Source organism: Lynx canadensis, chromosome E3 (assembly GCF_007474595.2).
Source record: "Lynx canadensis isolate LIC74 chromosome E3, mLynCan4.pri.v2, whole genome shotgun sequence".
Lineage (NCBI taxonomy): Eukaryota > Metazoa > Chordata > Mammalia > Carnivora > Felidae > Lynx > Lynx canadensis.
The window spans coordinates 36848282-36876056 of record NC_044318.1 but is presented as its reverse complement, the minus strand read 5'-3'; the positions used below and the strand labels follow the sequence as shown (position 1 = coordinate 36876056).

Genomic DNA, 27775 nt, shown 5'->3' with positions numbered 1-27775 from the left:
AACCTGAATAACATTCCATTGTATGGATAGATACCTCCTTTAGCCATTCATCCGTGGATGGACATTTAGGTTGTTTCCGTATCTTGGCTACCGTGAACAATAATGCAATAAACAGGAGTACAAACATCTCTTCAAGATCCCGTTTCTAATTTTTTTAGGACAAATACTCAGCAGTAGGATTCCTAGATTCTATGGTAGCTTTATTTTTAATTTTGTAAAGACTTTATTAAGTAATCCCCACACATGAGGCTCAAACTTACTACCCCATGATCAAGAGTCACGTGCTTCATCAACTGAGCAAGCCAGGCGCCCCTATTTTTAATTTTCTGAGGACACCACATGCTGTTTTCCACAGGGATGTACTGTTTTCCACGCCCATTAACAACGCACATGGTTTACATTTCTGCACATCTTTGTCAACACTTGTCATTTTCTTTTTCCTTTTTGTGAGAGTGTACATCCCAGTAGATGTGAAGCGATCTCACTGGGGTTTTGATTTGCATTTCCCTGATGATTAGTTATGTTGAGCACCTTTTCATACACCTGTTGGCCATTTGTACGTCTTCTTTGAAAAACTGTCTATTCGAGTCCTTTGTTCATGTTTAAACAATTTTTTAACGTTTATTTTTGAGAGAGAGATAGAGACAAAGCAGGAGTGGGGGAAGGAGAGAGAGGGAGACACAGAATCCAAAGCAGACTCCAGGCTCTGAGCTGTCAGCACAGAGCCTGAAGCGGGGCTCGAACTCACAAACCACGAGATCATGACCTGAGCCGAAGTTGGGCCCTTAGCCGACTGAGCTACTGAGGCGCCCCCTGGCCATTATTTTTTCAAATAAGCTTTCTGTCTTTTTCTCCCTTCTCCTTCTGAAACTCTTATAAGATATACACTGTTTCACTTGATGGTGTCCCTCGCATTTGTCTCTTAAGCTTTCCTTGTTCATTTTTTTTTCTTTTTGCTCTTCTAAGTAATTTCAAATGACTTGTCTTTGAGTTCACTAATTCTTTCTTCTGTTTAGTCAAATTGGATACTGAATCCCTGTAGTGAAATTGTCCGTCAGTTACTATACTCTTCAGCTCCAAATTTTGTTGGGATTCTTCTCTATATTTTCTCTTTGTTGATACTCCCATTTTTCACATATCATTTTCCTGAGCTTGTTTAACAGCTTTATGATTATTTTGAATTCTTTGTCATGTAATTCTCATACCTCCCTTTCTACAGGGTCCTTTCTGGAGATCTACTTTGTCCCTTTGGTTGGACCATGTTTTTCTTGTGCCTTGTTACTGTGTGGTAGGATCTACACATTTTAAGCAACAGTCACCTCTCCCAGTCTTTACACATTGGCTTTGTGCAGGGAAAGACCTTCACCAATCAGCCTAGCTAGAGATTCTGGGAGCTGTTACTGAGGGTATGTCTTCTCTGGAATTAAGTGTGAATTCCCAATTTGAGAAGTTTCGCAGTTTCCTTATTCATGAGCCTGCAATTTCTTTCTCCCTCTGGTGTCTGTCTATGGTACTGCAGGTTCTCTGGAGCTGGTGTGAACTGTCCAGCTCCTTCTCGTTCTCCGCGGTTCCTGGGCATCTAGAGTACGGTGGGTCTCATCAATGCTGAGCTCGGCAAGAAAGAAACTAGTCCCTTAAAAAACCTCCTTCCCCAAGAAGCTAGAAACTGGGTACATGCTCCACTCTTCCTTTCCCTGAGGGAGAAGCTGCCAAGCTGTATCAGCCTCTGCCTCCATCTGTGTGAACTGTGGGTCCTCTGGGGTGGTAGCCAGCCTCTCGGCTCTCCTGTGTTCTCAGAGGCATCCAGGCATCTAGAGCATGCAGGATCCCGTCAGTGCTCTGAGTCCGGCGAGATAACAACCAGTCCTGTAGACAGTACTCCCAAAAGCCGGAAGACTGGACACACGTTCCAACTCTTTCCCTATTCCCGGGGAGAAGCCAGAAGTTGGGAGTTTTTCTCTAGTTCTTTCCACACTAAGTTGAGGGGAAGGGCAAAGGTACAGGAGCGTATGCTAGTTTAAAATACTGCCTTTGGGGGTGCCTGGGTGGTTCATTCGGTAGAGCATGCAATTCTTGATCTAGGGGTCGTGACTTCAAGCCCTATGTTGGGCACAGAGCTACTTAAATTAAAAAAAATAAAATTAGGGTGCTTGGGTGGCTCAGCTGATGAAGCATCCAACTTCGGCTCAGGTCACGATCTCATGGTTTGTGAGTTCGGACTCTGTGCTGACATCCCGAAGCCTCCTTAGAATTCTGTGTCTCCCTCCCTCTCTGTCCCTCCCCTGTTCATGCCCTGTCTCTCTCTCTCTCTCTCAAAAAGAAACACTGAAAAACTTAAAAAGTAAATAAATAAATAAAATGTAGTAAGTAAATAAAACGTTGCCTCTGTTCGCAGCAGCCTCCAACATGGTGCCCCTTCCTGTCAGTGCTTAGATTCAGGAAAGACAGAAGCCAGCCCCTTGGGTAGCTGCCCAAGAAGTCTGGATGCCAGATATATGCTCCAGTCTTTCCTTTCTCCCCTCCAGGGGGGAAGCTAGGATTTAGGGGTTTCCTGGATGTGCAGGTGGGAGTGGCTCTGGCAACAGAGTTCCATGGATGTTCCCACAGGCTTTAATACAGCTGGCTTTGCACTGTTTGGAATGAGGGAACTCTTAACTGGTTTCTAAATTTCTCCCACAGGGAACTGGTCTGTGTACTGCTGATCAGCGTTTCGGGGGACGGGGGGCGGGGAGGGGGAGGGTCTGAGGCTGCTGACTGTGCCATCTTCTTGACATTACCCCAAATCATGTTTTGACCACTTTTCCTGCAAGTGACTGACTTCATCCAGACTGACCTTTCATTGACCAAAAGAAGTTACATGACCACCTCCAAGTTCAACAGGGCACGTATATCCCTTCCACAGAAAGGAAGCGGAATATTTGATGTTTCTGCATCAGCCTAGTGTGGAGTCCAACATGGGGCTTGAACTCATGACCCTGAGATTGAGACTTGAGCTGACATCGGGAGCCGGAAGCTTAACTGACTGAGCCACCCAGACGCCCCTCTGCTTCAGATCTTAAAAGCCACTGGGAGACTTTCACTCACATCTCAGGTTGGATGTTCTCAAGACACTCACAGGACACTGTCAGACACATGAGCGTAACTGTCTTTGGAGAAAAATGGCTGTACCTTCAGTCTTCCAAATTGTGTATGAACACTTTTATTGGCAGGGTCTAATTTGGAATTCTATCAGAAGGGCAGTTCCCAGCTCCACCTTAGGCAATTCATGGAGACTCCACAGTTGGTGGCAGTGATGTGCATCTTTCACCTGGACTACACAACAGCCAGAGAGACCTCCCTGTTACCTGTCCCTTTATCCCCCCTCTCTTACTGGTGCTCCAGGCCTGCATGGCCTGACCCCACCTAGTCTGTAAGCCTTCAGTATGCTACTGTTCCTCAGACCTAGAATATTCCAACATCTTCACTTCCCCCCACACCCCTACCTTTCCTTCCCTTGGCTACTGGGGCCTCCCCAGGCATTCTGGTGCTGGGTGCATGGGAAGCACACAGGGCAGACCGGTACTACGCTTAGTTCCAAAAGCCGGAGACTATTGGGACAACTGTTATAGCAACAGCCTGCAGCGGGGATAAATTATTACATGGACACATCAGTTCTAAGAACGCATTCAGATTTTACACAGAAATGTGAATGCTGAAAACAAAGGGAATAAAGTTTCGTCCATTAGTTTAGTTTCTTCCTCCTTTTCCAATGACTACTTTCATTTCTCCCCTCTCCCATAAGGCAGAGATATTATAATGTTCAACTCTTGTCATGCTATTTTCTTTTTGAAAGTAGGCTCCATGCCCAGTGCAGAGCCCAATGCAGAGCCCAGTGCAGGGCCTGAACTCACAACCCTGAGAAAAAGACCTGGGTGGACGCTTATCTGAGCCACCCAGGTGCCCCTCTGGTCGTGCTATTTTAGAAAAATGGTTTAAAAATACTTGTCTAGGTTGCTGCCCATATTTATCAAAAGCTCTAAGTGGTTTGTAAACAGTTAACACATTTAAATTTTTATTTTATTTTTTAAAATTTTAACGTTTATTTATTATTGAAAGACAGAACATGAGCGTGGGAAGGGCACAGAAGAGGAGGAGACACAAAATCTGAAGCAGGCTCCAGGGTCTGAACTGTTAGCACAGAGCCCAACGTGGGGCTCGAACCCACAAACTGCGAGATCATGACCTGAGCCGAAGCCGGATGTTTAACCGACTGAGTCACCCAGGCGCCCCAATAGTTGACACATTTTAAAACACCTTTAGTTAACAGAGGAGCCTCGTTAAAAAGAAGAAACATTTTCTGCCACGAGGTGCTTAGATGGCTTTGGTCTCACCTGACACAATCAGTTCTCTTGAGAACAGTGAATAATCAGATGCGACAGACAGGATGCCATGATGCCCAGTCCTTTAATCAAAGCAGTGTCACTTGGACTTCGAAAACCACAGGAGGGAGGGGGAGAGAGAGGGAGAGGGACAGAGAGAATGTGTGTGTGTACACGCATATGTGTGCACACAGGGGAAGTATTTGAGCACAGCGGGGTAGTGAAAAGAGCAATCAAGAAAAATGCTGGCCCGGTAGAAGAAACTAGAAACCCTTCACGTTTGACGTGAAGCTATCTGCCCTCCTAGGAAAAGGTATAAAACAGGGGTCCAGAGCTTTGTGACAGGATTCCACACGTGGCCCGTTTCTCTGTAACCAAGTCAAGCATGATTCACAAGTGGTGATCTTCATTTGCTTTCATGAAAAGCAGAGCACACAAATCCTGCTCACAGGTCATCATGCAACCAGCCACTATCTGGGCCATTAGTGTTGTCCACAATACCATAATTCAAATATGAATACGGAAGAACATGTGCCTCCCTACCTTTCGGCAGCGAGGATTGGGACAGCTGAACCTCTTCACGTCGCTGTCCAACAGGGCCGGAAAGCTACAGGAGGGGCACCTACGATCAAAACGGCAGAAGGAATATTGCTCAGAATATGGAAGCCTGACTTGGCTCCCTGTGACCGTTCCCACGAAGATGGGGTTTTCGGCTGGACAGCTGTATCTCCTGACTTTTAATTAAAACATGGACTGAGGCTCTCCATCATGCTGGCTCTTATCAGGAAATGCAGGTGCCACTCTGAGTCCTGCCTCAGTGTAAACCACTCCGTAAACACAGACCTTCTACCTTTGTGAGAACGCCTCACACCTATGTCATCTCTCCCCCAGCCCCCCAACCCAATGTGTAATGATGGTCCTATAAACCAAGTGATGAGAGGTGCCAAGGAATGTGGTTACAAACATGAAAGGCAGATTTTCCCTTAGTAAAATTATTGTCACTGCTCAGGAGAAAACGCCAGAAGACCTGGAAGATCCAGCTTTGTTACAGAGGTTTCATCGTCTATGACAGTGGTTAGGCAGTCTTCCTAACAGGGACTGAGATCACAGATGACAAGCTCCAACTCAGAGGACTCACCTGACAAGCTCATCGGCGTAAGCAGCGGCCACTTCTTCTTCCGCTTTCCGCTCGTAGTACTTATACAGGACGGTCTGGGGAAGCACCTTCTCCAGTTCGCTGGCTGGGAATGAACACGTGCAACTGCCCTCCATGCAGCTGAGCTCTGACTAGAATTGGAAGGTCAGGAGACAAAGAAAGAAAAGAAAACTCAACCAAGTTTCAGAAACAGAAAAGCCTCAGTGGTTCAATGTATTCCTCAACGGGAAGCAAATAAATAGTGGATAAGAAGGAGATCACACTCAAAATAAGGAAAGCATGAATAAACCCTACAAAGTCCATCTCTGGTGGCACCAGAGGGCCCGTCACAGTCCAAACCACAGGGACAAGGAGAGTGACGAGGAAGGACACGGCACAGTGTCTGAAAAGGAGGGATTTGTGAGAAGCGAACGGATTCCCTCCACAGGCCCTGAAAAGGTTGGAGGTTGAGACCACATGGGAGGCGGAGGTGAGTGGTACAAGGGACTGACGAGAGTACAGAGTAGAGCTCTTCCAGGAGAAAGGACAATGGCCTCCGGGACAGCTGCACCCGAGGGCCCTGGATGTTGTCTTCAAAGCCACCAGCAGCTCACCGAGTCCTTCCCACGTCACGCCACGTCCTCTTCTGCTCTCGCATCCATTTTTAAGGACTCCTGTGATTACACTGGGCCCGCCTGCATAACGCAGGGTAGTCTCCCATTTCAAGGCCACCAGACTAGCAACCTTAGTTCCCCTGTGCCACGGAGGTAACATTCCACAGGCTCTGGGATGAGGACATGGACGTCTCTGGGGAGGCCATCATTCTGCCTGCCATACCGCTCTGCCCCCGTTACTCAGTTCTTGACTCAAGTACAAGCAACTTTAGAATAACTGAGGCTGAGTGGTTTGATTATTGGTTAGGCATTCACAAAAAGCAATTTTGGGTTTTAGGTATTTATTAAGACAAAACTCCTTCCCACACCGTGTTATGCTAACGTCAAGAGACACCAACTCTGGACAGAGAAATATGATCTTGTACAGTTGTTCATTTTTTTTTCCAAGCCTACTTACCTATTTTTAAGTGACCTCTACACCCAATATGGGGCTCAAACTCACGAGCCCAAGATCTAGAGTCACATATTCATCAGACTGAACCAGCCAGGCGCCCAACAGTTATTCATTTTAATGCAACTATCAAATTCTTCAAAAATTTTATTAAAAAACCCCCCAACAACACACTCTTATATATTCATGTAGCTGCAAAGACCTCTGAGTTCAGGCTTTTTGTTATGAAAATGAAGATGAGTGAAGGAGGTGCTCCTGGAGCAGGCACAGGGGGACACCGGGCACGGAGAGTGACGCCACTCGCTTACGACACCATCGCTGCAAGCAGGGACTGCCTAGGAATCCCACACACGCCAGCCTGTCTCACCCCCCAAAGGGCCATTCCACGAGGCATGTGCACTGGTAAGTGTGTCGCATCCTCTGTGAACACCTCGCACGCGTGGACACGTCCCATGTTCTCACCTTCCCAGATCCGAAGACAGCCTCTTGGGCGTATCTGATGAGACACTCTTTGCAGAACAAGTGCGCGTCCGCACACTGCGTCAGCTCCTCAAACGGAAACTCCCCGTAGCAGCAGCGGCACTCGATCAGCTGGCCGTCCTGCGGGCCGTCAGAGACACTCGTGAGACGCCCCGCGCGGAAGCAGACGGGCAGCTATGGGCCACGGTCCCCCATCCCCAAACACGTTCTGAGGTAAAAAGCAACCTTCAGATGCCATCAAACAATGATGAATTGTTCTTTCCTCCCTAAGTCTAGCCCGAGATGCTAATACAAATAGTAATCTATAACCGGAGACAGGGAGAACCGTCATGGGTTTTTATTCTTTGGAGGCATCCTTTGTACAAAGTTACCATATCAGGAATCCCATGTTGCCAGTAGAGCGAGCACACCTATTCTCCGACGCTGACATGATAACACGAGTCAGGGGAAAGTGGCATGAAGGATGTTATTGCGAAAAGCTTCAAAAAGTAGGTTTTGCTCTCTTGTAAGAAGGCAGGAGTGTGAGGGGCTGCATCTGAGCCCCAGCTCTATGTGCAGTGGCCCCTGAAACTAGCTAGTGCAGCAACCTCCGGCACCGTGAGGACCGTGAACTTGCTCCTCTCGCTAATGGTAGAGATCGAGCCAGTCACCAGTCCATTCCCTCCGTGCTAGAAAAGGCCGCTACATGAGGACAGCAGAGAGCGTACAAGTCACCTGGTCCTCAGGTCAGACACGGCGCTTCCTTCTAACCCTTTGGCACCAGAACTAAATTTGCCTCTAAGAGCCTAACGGATTCCAGGCAATGTTTTTCAAGACGAACAATTCTGTCATTCTCTCTGCTTCAATTCTGACCCAGTCTGGGATCAAGAGTGCCAACCATGGTTCAAGTATCTGACTGCAAGTTGGTTGAACCACAAAGTCAGTACATCAACAGGTTATACAGGAACCAAAATCTGCCACCGGGAAATGTCGTAAAGAAAACAGGTCACGTAAATACCCAGAAAAAATGAATTCGTGGGATTTCAAACTACCTTTTGATACTGTTCTTCATTCATCTGCAGGGCGAGCAGAAAGTCTTCATGCTGGGGAATAAAAAATAATACATGCAGATACAATTTAGGAAAGATACCACAAGCATTTAGCATTTACTTTCATAAACACAAAAGGACTCAATTACGAAAAATCATCTCTTCGCTTACACGGTGTAGTGGTTTAAAAAGTTACCTCAGAGTAAATTTAAAATGCACCAGAAAGCTAAATATAAAAAAGGAAACCGAACAAATACTGGAAAATATGGGGGAAGCTTTCTTACATCGGATTCCAAATGTGGAAGGAATGAGGGAAAATCCGTGTACATAACACTTCTGAACAGCAAAGAGTAGCGCAAGCAAACAGTAATGTGAACGGGCCACAACCTAGTCTGACCCGGTGTTTTGTCGGCATGGCTGGAGCGACGCAGGCACTCCGCTCACATGACTGCTACGGGCACACCTAGCACCACAAGACTAAGTTACGTGAGCAATTACCCTTTGACTCATCACCTGCACTTCCAGGAACGTATCCCCAAGACGCTCTGGGGCAGAAAGAGGAAATGAGGTACACGTGGGAGTTTTTACCACGGAAACACCTTGAACGTCCACCAAGAGGAATCACCGAATCAACACGGGTAATGCAGAAAACTGCACACCAGGCGGTTTTAAAAAGGAAAGGAGAATCTCTGGCTTGCCTAAGAGTGACCAACAGGGTGCACTATTAAGTTTAAAGGCAAGGGGCAGAAAAGTGGGCTGCCTTCCAGGTAAGAGAGCAAGAACAACAGAAAACAACCTCCTCCCAATATATCTGCTTTTACATAAAATAAGGAAAGACAGACTAAAAACTATTAATAATGGTTACATATAGAGGGACTCAGGGGTCATGGGAAGAAGGGACAGGACAGAAGGTAGGTCTCTCTGTTCCTTGTTTTACAGTTTTGACTTCAGAACTAAAAATATTTCATAAAATCAAATAAAAGCAAATAAAAAACCAACTCCTTACAACTTACAAACTTGTTTATCATTTATCATATCAAAACCCCGCTGTTTATCAAGTTAATGGCATAACCACATAGACTTATTTCAAGTGACTTTGTAATATTTTGATTTCATATTTTTAATGACATAATCAGACAAAAAATTATAAATAAATCTCAGACCATATTTAGTGCCGCTGTTGGCAATTAATATTGAGCTGGTATTTGAGAAATGTTAAGTATATAGTATAGAGTGAAGAAAATAAGTCATTATAAAATTATTAAAAATCAAGAGTTTTGGGGCACGGAGCCTGCTTGGGATTCTCTCTCTCCCTCTCTCTGCCCCTCCCCAACTCATATGCTTGCACTCTCTCAAAATAAATAAACTTAAAAAAAAAAAAAAAGAATCAAGATTTTTAGCAAAGAAATGCAAACAGAAAATGGAATAAAAAAAAAAAACCCTATAAACTAAATTCGAAACCGAAATCTCAGTATGAATTCCCACTAAAATAAAACAAGGTATGTTAGACAAACTGGTGATCCCAGGTCCAGGTCAGGCAAAGCAGGGTGAACCTGGGTCACCCTGTGTGCCAGAAAGGAGGGATGCTGTCAAGAATGACCGAGGCCAGGATGGAGACACTGACCCGAAGGGCGGGGGGGGGGGTGGGGGGGAGAGGGAGAGGGAGTGGGGGGGGGAGGGAGGGAGAGAGAGAGAGAGAGAGAGAGAGAGAGAGAGAATTTCAAGCAGGCTCCGCAGTCAGCACAGAGCCTGACATGCGGCTCGATCCCCAGACCATGAGATCATGACCTATACCGAAATCAAGTGCTGGACGCCCAACTGACTAAGCCACCCAGGTGCCCCCTTTTAACACTGTTCTGACGAGAAATTGATGGCTGCCATGCTTTGATGCCGTACCATGAAATGTGCCAGCATCTGCAAGACCCACGGAATGCACGAAATTAGTGCTTTACGTGACAAAACCATGTGTGGAAGATCCATTAAAGCACAAGGTGTACTAACAGGTGTTAATGTGACAGATGACAGGTAACTGTGACAGATGGATCAAAAATTCTAATTTCTGCTTGAGGACTAGAATTTTATGACTGGCCACAATCACTTCATTTTTGAGATAATGCCTGCCCCATGCCTACTCCTGAATAAAAAGTTTTTCTGTCAGCATTTTTTCAAATAAAAAGAGCGTTTTGTGGGGGAAGAGGGACTGATTGGGCATCTTGCAACTCGAAGGCACCAGCACCTCTTGAGACCCCACTGACTGGTCAGTGTGCGGCAGAGGCACCGTGCCAACTTCCCGGTGGGTCACACAGAGCATCAAGAGGTAACGTGATCAAAGAAGTAAATCTTACTCTTTCATCAAAGGCATTTTAATTAAAAAAAAATTGTTTTATTATTCACTTAAAAGAAGGCTCCAAGCCCAGTGCTGAGCCCAACACGAGGCTTGAACTTACAACCCTGAGATCGAGTCAGATGCTTAACTGAATGAGCCACCCGGGTGCCCCTCAAAGGCACGTTGAGAAACACTGAGTTCTTTTGTAATGTGAGTGCCTAGTGGTGCAGAAAGTGGTTACTAGCACGGTCTGGTGCCACCGACTTGGTTTATGCTGAGCCAGCGCTGCTACTGTTCTGTCAGTACGAAGTCAACGGAATGAAACAGGCAAAGGATGTCTCGTGAGGGTGAAAGATCTGACCTTGCAGACCTCCTGAAGAGTCCTGGGGGGCCCAGAGGTTCATGCGCTGAATCTGAGAGCCACCGATGCAGAAAATACAGAGCAAAAAACCCCCGATACATAAATATTCTGGTTGGCTTGCACACTTGACAGTTTACTCGAAGACCTGAAATGCTAAATGGTACCTCTCTCTGGTTGTTCTCCATCATTAGAGGCCAAGAGAGGTGAAATAGGTATGTTTATCAAGCTCCAATTAAAATTCCTTCACATAAATCTGATCTATAAGTGGTGAACTTTACTCAGTATTATTACAAAACCCAGTTGTTTTTTTAAAGCTTTATAGTTTATGCAAACCAACCATTTGAAAGAATATGCAAATCTTAAGACTTTTTTTTTTTTTCAACGTTTATTTATTTTTGGGACAGAGAGAGACACAGCATGAACGGGGGAGGGGCAGAGAGAGAGGGAGACACAGCATCGGAAACAGGCTCCAGGCTCCGAGCCATCAGCCCAGAGCCTGACGCGGGGCTCGAACTCACGGACCGCAAGATCGTGACCTGGCTGAAGTCGGACGCTTAACCGACTGCGCCACCCAGGCGCCCCTTAAAAGACTTTTTTTAAACATTTTTAAGTAGGGGTGCCTGGATGGCTCAATTGGTTCAGTGTCTGACTCTTTGATTTTGACTCAGATCATGGTCCCAAGGTCATGGGATTGAGCCCTGTGTCAGGCTCCATGCTGAGCGTGGAGCTTGCTTGGCATTCTCTCTCTCTCTCTCTCCCTCTCTCTCTCTCTCTCTCTCTCGCTCTCTCTCCCCCCCCCCCCTCTGCCCTTCTCCCTAGCTCACACTCTCTCCTGAATAAATAAAAACAACAACAAAAAAAGATTTTTAAGTCTGCATACCACAACGTGGGGCTTGAACTCATGAGATCAAGAGTCGCACGCTCTTCCCACTGAGCCAGCCAGGCACCCCTTAAAGGACGATTCTATACTAAGCCCTAAGAGCAAACCAGAACCCCAGAAACACACCCCAAATCCACTCTCCTACCTCTGCCATTTCCTTGATTTTCTGCTCATAGAACTCCTGCTCTTGCTGCACAGCTGGAAGAAGGGCACGCCGGTCATAGGACCTACAATGTCGCCGTTTATTTTCCAGAAAGAACATCCTCTTTTCTATTTTTATGTCACCTGGAAGATATGTGACCACACAAGATCATGCAGACAACTGTTGCTAGGAACGCAGGGCGGCCATCCCAGTCTTCTGGGGCCCAGTCCCCCCCCCCACACCCTCAGGCAGTGCGTTTGTGACTCTCGAGAACACATTCTACTGTCTGGGAAAACTTGGTCCCTTACCGTTCCCTAACGTATCACGCACTTTTTGACTTCCATGTTTTCTTCCCCCTTGTTATGCTCCAACTGGAAGGGCCCTCCTGTCGTAGCAGTATTGCACCGTGCGAATATACCAGTTTATTAGCCATTCTACCAAGGGCAGTTTGGTGTATAGTTTTGGGTTGTTAGGAACACGTCTGCACTTCAGCTGAGCACACGTGAAGGAGTGGACGTGCTGGATCATAGAGCTGCATGTCTGCAGCTTCAGAAAACAGCACCGATTTTCCAAACAGCGGTGCCAAGCAAGGTACACTCTCCCTCCTCCGGCAATGCGTGCGAGCTCTAGTCACACCACGTCCTCACCACCTGTGCCATCGGCCTGGAATTTTAGCCATTCTGGCAGGTGCCCAGGCATCTGATCAACGCTTTTTGAACTTTTTACTTTGAACACCTTCCTACAGAACAGCTCAAATAGTAGTACCTACATTCACGGCAAGCAACATTTAGAATAAAAAACAACAGAATGACAGATGTCAGACCATGTAACTGACCTGTTCAGGTTTTTTATTTTTGTGGATTTCAGAACTTACATTTTCCAGAAAACTGTCTATTCCACCCAAACCTTCTATTCTTTCACTAAAGTCTCTTCTTCATAGTATCTTTTGCTTTATCAATATTTTCTACATCAGGTTCCTGATACCTCTCCCCCACTTCATTCTTTTTAACAATTAAATTAGCTATTCCAGTACCTTGCCTTTCCCTGTAAATTTTAGGGTAAGGTTGCCTGTAGCCACCAGAAAGTCTTGCTGGGATTTTGACAGGAATTACATTAAGCTTGTGTATCAATTTGGGGAGGATTTACGTCTTTCCTATGCGGAGTCTTCCTGTCCATGAACACAATACACGTCTCCATTGACTTCTTTCTCCTCTGATTTCTTTCTTCAGTGTTCTGTAGTTTTTGTCACACAGGTCTTGTAAGTGTTTTGTTAGATTTACACCTAAATATTTAATTTGGAGGTGTGGGGGAATAATTATAAATAGCATTGTATTTTAAACTTTGATTTCCACATACTCATTCTGGCATACAATTGGTTTTTGTCGGTTGACCTCGTACCCTGCAATGATACTGAACTTCTTCAATAATTCTAGAAGTATCCTTGGAGTTTCCTATGTAGACAATCACGTTATCTGCTTATAGGGGCAGTTTATTTCTTCCTTTCTGATCTGTGCGTTTACTTTACTCCACTAGCTATAATTTCCAGTACATGCTGAATAGCAGTAAATAGTAGACATCCTTCCCCTGTTCCCAATTTTAGGGGGCAAGGATTCACCATTAAACAGGACATTAGCTTTAGGTTTTCTTGCAGATGTTACCAAGTTGAAGAAGCTCCTCTCAAATTCCTTTCTGAGTTTTAATCATACGCAGGTGTGAAATATTATTAAACACCTTTTCTGCACCAATTAATATGATGTAATTTTTCTTCTTTAGTCTGTTAATATGGTGGATTATATGGATTGTTTTCCAAAATATTAAACCAGCCTTGCACCCCTGGAATATACTCAACTTGGTCACAGCACACAATATTTTTGTGTATCGCTATGTCCTATTTGCTAATATTTTATTAGCGATTTTTGCATGTCTATTTACAGATATTGGTCTAGTTTTTGTACTGTCTTTGTCTGCTTTTGTTATTAGAAGATACTGTATAGAATTAATGTTCATTCTTCTAAAAAAGTTTGGAAGAATTTTCTAGTGGATTCAACTGAGGCTGGAGATTTCTTTTTTGGAAGACATGGAAAACAGTGGATTCAATTTCCTTAATAGCTACAGGGCTATCCAAATGATCTATATGAACATGGGTAAGTCTTGGTAGTCTGTGTTTTTTGAGGAACTGGTCCATTTCGCATGTAAAATCTTTGTGTGCAAAGCTGTTCACAGTATTCACTTGGCTGTCTGTAGGGTCTACAGTGATATCCCCCATAAAAGGTGCTAACTCCTAATATTGGCAATTTGTGTCTTATTTTCTTGGTCAGCTTTGCAAGAGATGATAGGTTGTATTTTTTATTAATGCTCAGTTTACATCCAAATGCTCCCAGAATCTTCATGAGAAGACTGTGTAGTTACCAACGGGTTAAACCATAAACAGTGGAGGGGGAATCCTGTCTCCTCTTTGAGCCAAGCAAGGTACAACCCAAATAGCAGTGCTTGGATGGCAAACGGCTGAAAAGGTGGACAATGAGATCCCTGGAACAGACAGAGGACTCTGAGACTATCTGTACTTATAAGCTGCTGTGAAGAAAGGTTAAATGTATCTGTAAGTCATAAATATCAATGCTGTGTGTTGTCTCCACGCAGCAGACTCACGTGGAGTATGTCCACCCAGACTTTCAAAGAGCTTCTGACAAGCAGAGGAGACACACAGAGAAGGGCAGTCAGGAAGATGAAGCAGCAACAGACAGATTCCAAGTCTTCTCAGAGACAAGAACTACACCCATGGCAGGAAATTTTGGGAACATTTTGACCGGATATAAAAGAACTCCGTAAAAGATACAGCTGACCAACAAGGGAGTGGACCATCTTGCAAAGTGGCACTTTCTTTCCTCTACCACTCAAAGTTAGAAACCAATATGGAATGAATATGTACTTGGGATGCCTAGTCTAAACCGTGGATAAACTTAGCTGAACGAAGAACCACCTACACGCTGTCCCCACTTTCTTAGCCTTTGGCAAACGTGTGAGAACGTCATGGCAGGAGAGCCATGTACCACAGACTAGCTTGGGGACCTCACAACTCAGAGTCTATGGGTTTCCTCAAGAGCTCAGAAACCCAAACCCTTTCCAACTCCCCGGTTGCCTCCCAGAGTTTCCATTTAGTCACACCTGCAATCAAGTTACGTTAACTATGTGCAGATTTGAGAGAAAGACAAGTAGAAAACAAAAGGGAAATAATCCTATTTCTGACATAACCTATAGGAAAATTCTATGGCGGGCTCTTTTATTGGACACAAACGACTCGGATCACATCTGATGTAAAATCCAACAAGTTTACTTGGATCAGATCTGATGTAAAGTCCAACCCGAAGTGACCCCTCTGGAAGAGCTTTCAGAAATTATTTCATCAACAACAGAATGTCCAACAAACAAGTGGCTGTTCAGGAGCTGTGTGCTTTTCCCGTGCAGAAGCCACTTTCTCGGGCACACAGATAATCAATCTCTGGTCTAGATAATTTCACCAGAGATAAAGTGAATTCTTGTCACACCTTCAAGACCGGCCCCACCCCCCAAGTTTGAGAGTGTCCCCAAACACTTTCTCACACGTGAACTCTGACACTGCACAGAATCTTCTGGTCATGGTGTTCCCTAGGCAGAAAGAAGGTGGGCGGCAACCACAGCCACTTTCTAAACACATGGATGTGCTCTCAAAGCAGTCCATGCAGTCGGTCCCTGGGCTGGCCCGGCAGGGCGGCCACGCCACGACTGGCCTTTACGGGCTGTGTGGGAAGGAGACGGTCTGCACAGTCACTACACGGGCTGTGAGCAAAACTCAAAGTTGGCCGTTACCTTGTTCAAACTTGAAATCTATGTAAGAATACTGATTCATTTCTTTTCTCTTTTTTCTTTTTCCACTGGTTTCTGGTGATAGCTCCTGCCATTTTTTAATGGCATCAGAAAAGGCCTAGAAATTGAGAAAGGGAAAGGTTACCGCTGTAAATGGGACACAAGAATACACGAAAGCAAGCCAGGCAGCCCCAAACCTCCTCTGACACACAGTTTCAGCTATCTCCCCTGCATGGCTTACCAGAAACGGGCCGCAGCAAAATGAATAGGGAGCATTTCATTATTTTCTCTTCTTTCATAAACTGCCACCAAGGGCAGAAGCAAAGGCTAACTGACAAAGGGCGACATAAGGAAACACCAACTGTTCAAGCTGTCCTCGACTGCGCCCAGGGTAGGCCACCTAACAGATGGCTGACGAGTTCCACTCTACAGGCATACCCTAAATGGTCTACCTCTGGCCAACACTCCCCATCCACTTTCCACGAACATCCCCATGTTGCTCGCGGCTTCCCCTGAGTCCTCTCCCTGTACAGCACACTGCAAGGCGCGAGTCTTAGGCCAGGAGTAATAATCCCTTTTCTTCCATACCCTCAGCTTCTCTCTTTTTCATATCTTTCCAATCGATACTTCAATGTGTTCGAGCCTTTGCCATCTTAAAAAAAAAAAATCCTTCCTCCCCTTGCCTCTTTCCCCTTTCAGGTACCAGCCACCACACCCCAGCCCAAACCTGTCAAAGGTGCCATCTGTCCACTGTTTCCTCACCTCACCTCCTGGACGTCTTCCAACCCCTTCCCATCGGGCACCGAAGCCCATCTTTCAACTAGCTTACCTACTTGGTAACAGGAGGCAAACTCTAGACCCCGTGTTTTAGTCCCCGTGTCACCAGGCCTCTCAGCAGCACGGATGACGCAGACTGCTCTTCCCTCCCGGGTCCCGCGCCCTCTCTGCCCACTCTTCCTCGCCATCCTCCTCCACTTGGCCTCTACATGCAGGGAGGCCTCCAGGCAGCCTCAGCTCTCTTCCTGTGCCTACTTCATCCAGGCCGGGGAGGTCACCCTGCGTGTGCTGATGACGCCCACCAACCCACTTCCTTTGGCCATTCAAGCATCCAGATGAATTCTTTGTACTTGTAGGCCTCACAGACCTCACTCAACATGCTGGCAACTCAACACTTTCCAGATGGAATTCATGATCCTTTCCCTTCCACTTAGCTCTTTTACAGTACTCCTCATCCCAGGGAGGGACATCCCCCCAAATCCCTCTCACTGAACTCCTACTTCTAGAACATTCAAAGTTTGTGCTTAATATCTCTTGCTCAGGGAGGTCCTCCCGGAGCCTCTTGGTCCACCTTAGGTCCTCCTGTTACACTTTTTCCGAGCACCTTACATTTTTCTTTCGAAATGCTGCTAACGGTAATTACACACTTATTTGTCTGATTCTGCTTCCTGTTATCCCCTCTACGGACTATGGGCTTCTGGGGGACAAGGATGGCTACCGAGCCCAGGCTGTATCTGCAGCGACCTGCAGAGTTTGCATTTCATACTCATTTGGTGAACAGTAAAAGGTTCAGGGATGTGTACGTGTTACAGGAATGTTGCTAAAAAGTCACATTCTGAATGTCTGAGGGGAGCAGCTAGGTTGGCCCTCTGGTAAAGTGAAAGCAAGAGAAAACGAGCATTCCAGCTCCAATAGAGGGAGCGTCACCCTTTCACCTTCACCTACCTTCCGTCCCTTCCTTTTCAAAATCTGAGGTCTGGGAACCTGAAGGGAATGGCCGTGCGCCTCCGCACTGCTGTGAGCTAAGCCCTTTGTGCGGCATGGATACGGCTCATCTCACAGCACCCCCGAGGGAGGTGTTCTTTCACAGCAGAGGCAAGCGAGGCTTACGGACGAAGGACCTGCGCCCAGTCAAGTTGACTAACACTGGGATATGAACTCAGGCCAGTTGCACGACTAAACCTCCTTCCTCTCTTTGACACTGCCTGGTCCTCCCAGAGCGGTTCAGGGAGACCCACCAAGAGCCGGCCAACAGCACAGCTCATCTTACTGCCTTTCCATCTCCCCGACCAACGTCCTCCCTTACTCTGTTTCCTCTTTTCGGAGTTCTGACTATCTGAGGTGTTCCCCACCAACACTTAAAGTCACACGTTTGTGTGGCAAGACCACTAATTCCTACCAAGTTTTACCCAGAAGTAAATGCTCCATACTTGAACCAGGGCTATCTGCAAAAACCCAGGAAAAAAGGCAGGGCAGGAACAATAATCTGAATATTATAAAGGAGGTGATCAAAGGGTAGATGCCATTTGTCAGCAACTAATGAAACCGGAATGTGAACTAAGAGCTTGTAACTGGCAGCCCGCTGGGTTTGCAACTGCACCACCCTCCTGTCTAGAAGTGAAATAGGATCACTACCTTTCTCCCATTTAAATACTATTTCTACTGGGGCGCCTGGGTGGCTCAGTCGGTTAAGCGTCCGACTTCGGCTCAGGTCACGATCTCGCGGTCCGTGAGTTCGAGCCCCGCGCCGGGCTCTGTGCTGACTGCTCAGAGCCTGGAGCCTGTTTCAGATTCTGTCTCCCTCTCTCTCTGACCCTCCCCCATTCATGCTCTGTCTCTCTCTGTCTCAAAAATAAATAAGCGTTAAATACTATTTCTACTTAGCAGGAAAAGAATCCAAACTGGTTCTTGTCAGGAAACTGTATCCTAAAACAGATGTTGCCAACAAATTAAGGAGCCTCCGAAATCTTACCTCAGTAGTTATATCAATCAGCACTTGTCTTAGTATTAACTAAACGTCTAGTGAAACAGACCAAATAAAATTATAAATCAGAATCCTTTCCTTATAGGAACTGCTAGAGTTCACACCTACATACCCAAAGGCACCATGGTTACTTTTTCTTGCCTCTGCACTCAAGATTCCTCTAGTGAAAACACCCTTCCCTTAAGATCTTGTTCAAATGACGCCCTCATTTCTTTCCTAGTGTTCTCGTGTACCTTTATTCACTCTTTTATAACACCATGTTGTTTTAATCTTTTTTCCCCTTTTAATCTTCTCAAATAGACTGAAAGCTCTCTGGAAGGAAGTTAATTTGTGTTCTACAGAAGCCACTGTCCTCAGGGTCTAGGTGCTAACTATCACACAGGAAGTACTCAAAAAACCTACCAGGAGGAACACAGGAATACGAGATATTGAAGATCATTTTTCCTTTTACACTTAGCTGGCATTTCTCCCTCCAGCCTGCTCACATTCACAAATCAAATCCCCACTCAAGGTATTGGTCCTGAGAATCAAGGATACAATCTGGTAAGGATATAAGATTCTTAGGATAGCTTGACAATAGCCAAAATTCCTTCAAGAGAGGACCTAAAAATACTACAATGGGCATTTGATGAAATAAAAGTTGAGAAGTGGCCAGAGACTCCTCTATGGAGGCTGGCCGAGGTCAGGTCTAGAAATGGGGACGTGTCGCCTGCATGGAGACAGAGGTGATCATTAAAGTACACGGGGGAGACATCTAGGAAGGCTGGGGAGTGGAGACACCCAGAATGAGCACATGGCAGAGGACTGAAGGGCTGATTAAAAGACGACACCGCCCACTAGTATTTTAAGCTCCACAGGGGAAAGGATCTTGCAACTGTTCACTGTGACACTCCTAGTGAATGGTCCGTAGCAAGCACTCAACACGCTGTCCGAATGAAAGAGTGAGATCTGTGGCAGAATCACAGAGGAAAAACTTGGGAGGAGAAACCCAGCGGTACTATCGGCCACGTATGAGTGTGTACACCAAGAGAAAGTTGTCAGGTCTAGAACACAGAGGATCAACCTCTGTCCAAAGGCAAAGGGAACTCCTAAGCTGACAGCTATGTTAAGAGGTGCAGAGGAGGAGAGGGAAAAAAATGAACTGAGGACTAATGGATAGGTTTGACAATAGAAGCGTGTTTTAGAGTTGTTGGCCATGAAAAGACAGCCACAGGATCAAAAAATAAAGCAACAACAAAAAAAGCAAATGAAAAAAACAGAGGCAACCAATTTTAACCCCAAGAAAAATAGAAAATTCAATAAAGGAAACATTATTGTAGTATATTATCTTCCCTAGCAGTGAACATTTACATAAATCATAACAAAAACTTTAAAAACAGATTTAACAAAATCACGTATCAAAAAGGTGAGTGTGTACGGGTAAGACGTAGATCCCCGTCTACTATAAAAGAAAACTAAAATAATTATTAAAACTAATAACTCAAGCATAAGCATGTGTTAATAAATGTGGAGATAAGTACTAGAAAGAAAACAGAGAGAGAGTCGAGTTGTCTCTGGAGAACAGAGGAAGAGGGTGAAGAAGGGGGCTTCAGACCGCGGTTTAAAGAATTACCCACCCCCCCCCCCAAAAAAAATTACAAATAAACATTTTGGCACAAATTGATTTTTAAAGCTATGGCTGAAAATTCCTTTGATAAGAATTAGCATTCATTTTACTAAGCAGTTCCTGCCGTGAGTTTTAAGGATGACCTGTTCCCTCTAGTCTAGAAGTTACTTATTTTTGAGCGCACCTTTGTCCCTACAGAGGGTAACAGCCGGAAGAAACATTACTGCAGCTGCACTGTGGTGTGCAAGAAACCTACCCACAGGATACGTCCATAAAAAGAGTTGAGCTAAAATGTATCTGACCACACACGCACTGGGGACGAGTCTTCTTGAGCCCTTGGCCTCCATAGCACAGGCTGGGAACAAAGCAGAGTAGGCCCTCGGGTCCTAGGCGCCTCCAGGGGGAGCTCAGTGCTGTGAACTTAAGGAGGCCAAATCACAGAAGGCTCTTGTGCTCTTGTAATAGTACTCTGAGAACGGACTCTTAAAATCACACTGTGAGGCAGTTACCAAGTAATTTCTAAATACAGAGGCTTGACAAGTGTCCCACAGCACACAGAAGTGTGGAGGGAGGGAACTTCTTACTGAAACCTGATACATGCGAACCACTGTGACGGGCTCGCTGCACACTGTACCCAACCTGATTCTCCCATTAGCCACGTAAGGCATCCACTGTTCACCAAGAAAACTGAAGTTCCACACGTTCAAGACATTTGCTCAAAATCAGAGACCTACCTGGTAGAACTGGAATTAAAACTCAAGGGGTGGGGGAATCAAACCTAAGTTTGATCAAGATTCTAGATCCAACTAGAATCGGTCGGATATGTTAGAACCGGTTAATGATGCCACAGCATACAGTCAGCAAAATCTACATGGTCAAAACCTACAGGATAAATAACCTATTTTTTTCAACAAATGACCAGCAAGTAAAAGTAAAGGGGGAGGAAGGAGAGAGAAATTATAGATTGAAAGAGATTTAAGTAACCTATCAACCAGCTGCAATAAACAGATTTTACTTGGAACTCAATATAACTGAAGGTTTTTGACACATCCAGAGAAATTTGAACAATGACTGGATACCTAATAATGTTAATTTTTAAGGTGTGATAATAATATTTTGATTATGTTTTTCAAAAAAGAGTCTTTATCTTTTAAAGGTAAACACTGAAATAGTTCTGGATTTAAAGAAAGTGAAACTTTCCTTGGAATTTGCTTCAAAACAGTCTGGGAGAGAGGGAGTGGGCAGGGTGGGATGAAACAAGACTGGGCGGCACTGACAGTTACTGAAGTGGAGTGATGGGTAAGCATGGGCTCGTTAAAATACAATCCCTAATTTTATACGTGTTTGATGTTCATAATAAAAGGGGAAAAAAATCCAGGGAACTGTGATGGGCTCCGGTGAACATGCGTATGTTAGTAAACTAAGCGATCATCATGCGTGCAGGGTGGCACAGGGAAGGCCTACTGTGGCCATAATGAGAAACATCCCTGGCTGTGCTTCCCACACCCTACCCACGTGGGCGTCGCTGTCTAGGGCAAAACTCTTAACACACCATTTGCATACAGCAGGGAGAGGTTCTGAACAGAGGGCATCAGGTTTTAGCTTCTGCCAAATAGAACTTCCCCTTGAACGCCCCACTTCCATTCGAACAGTCCAACCCACCCCATTTCAAAACCCGGTAAAATTTCAAACTACCCACCCAAACAAGCAGACACCACAAAAAATATGAAGGGCCAGAAAAACCAAGAAAGGGATAAGGAAAGTATAAATAACAGGGGAGCCACAAACCCCTACCACCTCCCACCCAAGTGATGAGTGGGCTGTGGGATGACCAGGGACAAGCATCTGCTAGCCAAGTTCCTTTTACTGGTCCCAGGACGGTGGCAGGGACACTGCTCCCAGGACCAACCCACCCCCAGGCCACAGGAGCTGTCCTTTTCACTTCTCATCTGGGCTCCCTGGGAGCTCAGCAAAGGTGTCAGGCACCAATGGAGCAGTGAAGATGCTAGAAGAGCCTAAAGATGAAAGACCCTTTCTTTCTTGTGGTCGCTGGTTTTGGGGGGAAGCTCATTCATTTTTCCCTGACAGTACAGCATCCTCTATTTAGCGTGAGGAATGAGATTCAGAAATAGAAAGCACTAACTGTGCGGTCCCCTCAGAGTAATTTTACCTAAGCGTAACCTACAATTAGAGGAGTTTGTGGACAGCTGCATGGATCTTCCTGGCCATCTAAAGGGGGAAGGGGCTAGACTCAGGGTGAGGCCACATTCACCCATGTGACCTGTGCCCAGCTGGAGAGGAAATCAGGGAGGGGCGCTGGAACACACGTTTCACACCTAGCCATCTTGCTCTCCACGTGACATTCGTTACCCTCTATATCCTCACGGGTAAACCAGAACTTCCCTGCTTCTTTTTTGACACATTTTTTTAAAAGTAGGCTCCACACCCAACGTGGGGCTCAAACTCATGACCCCAAGATGGAGTTACATGCTCCACTGAATGAAGCAGCCACGAGCCCCTACAACTTCCCTGCTGCTAATCTCTTTCTTTTCATTCAGTTCCTCCTGATCGGCAAATACCTTTGTCTATTTATCTTCACCCTGACAAACTCCTTAGCTCTCTGCCATCATAAACCATCCAATTTCCACAAGCTAAACTCTTCATTCTGTTATCAAGGGAAGAAGTAGTCAAGAGGTGTGACCCCACCAAGAAGACCAATGAGCACCTTTCGGGTGATTGCATAGTGTCCTTTGAGCTCATGCAGGGCCCACTTGATGTCCTGACTGCTGAGCATTTTGAAGTCGGCCATCAGGAGGTCAGCAGCTTGGATGAAGCAGCGCTGGTCAAGAGGAGCCAATTTAGAATAGTCAAAAAAGTCTAGTTTAGGCAACTGAAACGAGAGAGAGGCATAACGTTAGGAGAACAGAAGTGCATTTCCCATGTGGCACAAATCACTTTAAGAACTGCTTATTACAAGGGGCGCCCGGGTGGCTCGGTCGGTTAAGCATCCAACTTCAGCTCAGGTCATGATCTCGCAGTTCGTGGGTTCGAGCCCCACGTCGGGTTCTGTGCTGACAGCTCAGAGCCTGGAACCTGTTTCGGATTCTGTGTCTCCCTCTTTCTCTGCCCCTCCCCCACTCACGCTCTGTTCCTCTCTGTCTCAAAAATAAACGTTAAAAAGAATTAAAAAAAAAAAAAAAGAACTGTTTATTACAAAATAGAATACTCTCACTTGTACTGATAATCACTCTATGGGGGTTACCAGCCCTGCACAGAGATGAAGAAATTGATGGTTCAGAGATGCTAAATAAGCTGCCTAGAGTCCGGTGACTAGTTTTACCAGCCAGAACTAGTAAAAAAGTATAGCTATGGATTTGAAACCAATCTGTCAGTCATCTTCTTTCCACAAAATGTTCAGAAAAAACTAGTACTTCTGTTACAGAATATGTAGACGAGTCAAAACAAGGTGTGGAGAGTAGGACTGAGCAGCCATGAAGCAGTTCTGTTCTAGACTTTCCTTTCCACCTGACACACTAAATACCAGTTAGGATTACAAATAAAAATGATGATTAAGATTTTAGCAAATCAAACTGTTTATACCATGATACAGGATTTAGTTATATAGGTACATGCACTGTATATAAATCTCACATCAAAAGAAAAACTATAAACAGACAATGAACTCTAGGCAATGAAACGCATGCTTAAGTATGTATGGAGGAGTGGGGCGCCTGGGTGGCTCAGCTGGTTAAGCGTCCGACTTCGGCTCAGGTCACGATCTCATGACTTGTGAGTTCGAGCCCCGTGTCGGGATCTGTGCTGACAGCTCGGAGCCCGGAGCCTCTTCAGATTCTGTGTCTTTCTCTCTCTCTCTGCCCCTCCCCCACTCATACTCTTTCTCTCAAAAATAAAAAAACATTAAAAAAAATAAAAAAGTGCTTGGATCATTTAAAAAAGTGTGTATGGAGCAGTGTTGATGTTTTTGTGATTTACTTTGAAGTGCATCATAATGAAATGAAATATAAGAGAGATGTACTGACAGACAACTGGATATGTCATTCTATGGGGTGGATATTATAAAGTGGATATAATAAAATGTTAACTTTTACTAGTACTGCTGGTACTTGGGTATAGAGGTGATCCATGTAAAATTCATTTGGCTTTACTTACCATATATTTGAAAATTTTCAGAATAAAATATTGAAAGAAAAAAAAGCAATGAAAAATCTTGGCCAATTCTGGTTTCATTTTAAAAACTTGCTTTGTGAGACTAAAGACATGGAGGGTTTAACTTTTGTGGGACAGAGAAGATGGAGTTACAGTAAAAGAAGTTAAATACAGAAGCCAAAGTGGCTCAGGATAGAAATCCCACTGAAGGAGAAGTATATTCTGAAATCCTGTTTTGCAGGCTGGTCTTTAAGGATGTGTTCTGACCAAGCACTTTCTTCCCACAAAAATGAAAACAGCAGAGCACTTCCAGGTAGAGACTGCAAAACAAAGAGCACGACACTTGCCTTGGTCTCATCTTGGCTGGCAAGCAGGCTGCTACTGGGGTTGATAATGACTCTGTCTTCCCTCTTTGGATAATCTGGATTTTCCAGAAGAAAATTACAAAGTCTGCAAAAATAAATAACATTATTTTCATAGCGCTTCCAAATCCTACACTGCCCATTGATTCAAATACAACGTTCGAAAAATAATGTGCCTTGTCATACACTATGATTGGCTTAAGAAATTAAAATGTTTGTGGATCAGAAAAATGAAACAAAAAAGATACACTTACTTTCTACTTTTTGCTTCTAACTTTAAAAAGCAATAAGCATACTAAAAACGCACACTTCTCTGAAGTTTTCTATTAGTCAATGTAATGAAGTCACCGAAATTCTTACTGGTTGAACTGGATGGAGCTGGAGAATCTAGATGAAGAGGATCTACCGTTTGTCAGAAAACTCTAACAAATAAAGGATGGGAAAATGTATTCACATTCACAATTAAAAACAGTTTGCTGGGAGCCTGGGTGGTTCAGTCGGTTGAGCGTCCGACTCTTGATTTCGGCTCAGGTCATATTCTCAGGGTTGTGGGATCGAGACCTTTGTCAGGTTCTGTACTCAGCGTGGAGCCTGCTTGGGATTCTCTCTCTCTCTCTCTCTCTCTCTCTCTCTCTGCCCCTCACTGCTTGCATTCTCTCTCTCTCACTAAAATAAAACAAAGAACAAAAACCAGCTTGCTAAGTAAATAAATGGAAAAATTAACCTTCTATTAATATTTTTTTTAACCCTATGGCAATATAAATCCCCATGAGCAATTTGAGTGACATTCAGTTTACACAGCTAACTGCAAGGCTGAAGGAACAGGCCATGTCTGCTTAAGAATGGACTGTCTTTTGACTAAAATGAACAAATCAGGAGACTATAGATGCTGGCGAGGATGTGGAGAAATGGGAACCCTCTTGCACTGTTGGTGGGAATGCAAACTGGTGCAGCTGCTCTGGAAAACACAATGGAGCTTCCTCAAAAAATTAAAAATAGAACTACCCTACGACCCAGACATAGCACTGCTAGGAATTTACCCAAGGGATCCAGGAGTACTGATGCACAGGGGCACATGTACCACAATGTTTACAGCAGCACTTTCAACAATAGCTAAATTATGGAAAGAGCCTAAATGTCCATCATCTGGTGAATGGATAAATAAGATATGGTTTATAGATACAATGGAGTGCTACTTGGCACTGAGAACGAATAAAATCCTGCCATTTGCAGCAACGTGGATGGAACTGGAGAGTATTATGCTAAGTGAAATAAGTCAGTCAGAGAAAGACAGATATATGTGGAAGTTGAGAAACTTAACAGAAGACCAGGGGGGAGGGGAAGGGGGAAAAATTACAGAGAGGGAGGGAGGCAAACCATAAGAGACTCTTAAATACAGAGAACAAACTGAGGGTGGATGGGGGGTGGGGGGGAGGGGAAAGCGGGGGGGTGGGGGGGGGGGGGGGGGGGGGGGAAAGCGGGTGATGGGCACTGAGGAGGGCACCTGTTGGGATGAGCACTGGGTGTTGTATGGAAACCAATTTGACAATAAATTATGTTAAAAAAAAAAAAAGGATGGACTCTCTTCATACCAAACCCACAGCCTTGTCCTTTCATCACTCATGAAATACTTTAAAGGTAAGGAATATAAATAACACACGCTGATGTATCATCGCCCAGATTTAACAAATGTTAACCAGCAAGGTTCTTCACCCCGAAACAACCCAATATGGCAACAAACTGAGCTCCTGGGACGATTCCACAGCGACAGCAACAGCCTGGGCGGCAAGCAGCACAAGCCGCTGCAGTAGCAGGGAAGCTTACGGGCCCCGTAAGGGCCACGGGGCTTCCCTGCGGGATGGCTCCTCCATCCTTTTCCCCTCCCTTGCTCCTGCAGGTTCTTAGGATGACTCCGCTCCATGATTCTCAACTCTCTTCTTTCCAGGTCTCTCCTGCCCCGTGTTGGCTCCAATACTGGAGCCTTTACTTGTTAAGACAGGTAGTAAGTAGGTAAATAAGACAGGAAGAGGACAGAGGAAAAGCACTCCCCTCCAGCATCTCTTCTCACCCACGGGCCAGTGCTGGGGAACCGAGCAATGGAGAGGCATGCTTCTTCTGCTATTGGCCCGATTGCAAAGCCCCCTCCTTAGCCTACTCAAGGACCTGGTCAGCACTGGTCGGCATCCCTCCACATCTTCTTCTTCATCATCACTTCAGGAACCCCATGTGCTTACCATATCCAAGCTCTCTTGGTGATCACCATGCCCAGTCTACTGGAACACAGTGCCAGAGGCCCAGAGAGGGAAAATCCTCTTCCTGCACCACAGCTGTAGCAAGGAGAGGCACCCCAGGTCAAGAACTCTGAGCACGTTTCTCTTTGACACCACAGTCACTAACGGCGATTCTCTTTTCTGGTATGAAGTGATGAGCACTACGGGTTATACAGATCTTGGCAGGCTGACCTGAGGATTAGCCATCACCAAGAATCACTCAGTATCTACGGGGAAAGGCCTCAAGGTCTAAACTCTGTTCACGTGCACATCTGGACATACTAGAACCCAGAAGTGGAACAGCTCCTCCATTTCAAACATGCCTGTTCGTAATGTTTTGGTAAGTGTGGCTACTACAACCCAACAAACTGCCAGGTATCAGGAATTTGGGGAAAGATAAAAAGGTCACACAGTGAAGAAGCTTCTTTGATAGACTAGTTATCCACGAGTGAAGCCAATGGTCTCCAAGTGGGATGCATGAAAGATGATCTGCTAGGGTACTGGAAGAAACTACTACAACTCCTGTTTTTTAAAGTCTCACCCTTAAAAACGTTGTCTATTTTTACGTATTTTCTAAAGTGTGAAATACAGAATTACAGTATAGGACACAGAGGTAGAATGGGAAGTATACTTTCTGGAAAACAAAACAAAAAACCTCCCAACCATAATTTAGGGGGTTCTTCTCTGACCCATTCACCTTGTATTTTTTATTATTATTTTTAAATTGCTTATTTATTTTTGAGAGAGAAAGAGACAGATTGCGAGCAGGGGAGGGGCAGAGAGAGAGATACACACAGAATCTGAAGCAGGCTCCAGGCTCTGAGCTGTCAGCACAGAGCCCAACGTGGGGCTCGAAATCACAAGCCAAGAGATCATGACCTGAGCTGAAGTCACTTAACTAACTGTGCCCACCCAGGCACCTCTTATTTTGTATTTTACCATCTTCAGAAGATCACATACTGAAATGCTGCAAGATACGGAATTCCACAAG

At 45.2% G+C, this 27775-nt stretch overlaps 1 protein-coding gene across 4 annotated transcripts in view; it reads right to left on the bottom strand.

Annotated features, from left to right (window-relative positions):
* RNF216 (ring finger protein 216) overlaps nt 1-27775 on the bottom strand; it is a 145272-nt gene that overhangs the window by 83705 nt on the left and 33792 nt on the right. For all 4 annotated transcript variants that reach the window (XR_003965724.1, XM_030301681.1, XM_030301684.1 and 1 more), the window contains exons 6-13: nt 24500-24602; nt 22711-22875; nt 15622-15736; nt 11779-11918; nt 8070-8120; nt 7021-7158; nt 5497-5645; nt 4902-4980 (exon numbers count right to left, since the gene is read on the bottom strand). Coding sequence is in view for 3 of the 4 variants with exons in the window: in XM_030301681.1 (XP_030157541.1) it covers nt 4902-4980; nt 5497-5645; nt 7021-7158; nt 8070-8120; nt 11779-11918; nt 15622-15736; nt 22711-22875; nt 24500-24602 (940 nt within the window). In the remaining variant the exon portion in view is untranslated. The remainder of the gene's footprint in view (nt 1-4901; nt 4981-5496; nt 5646-7020; nt 7159-8069; nt 8121-11778; nt 11919-15621; nt 15737-22710; nt 22876-24499; nt 24603-27775) is intronic.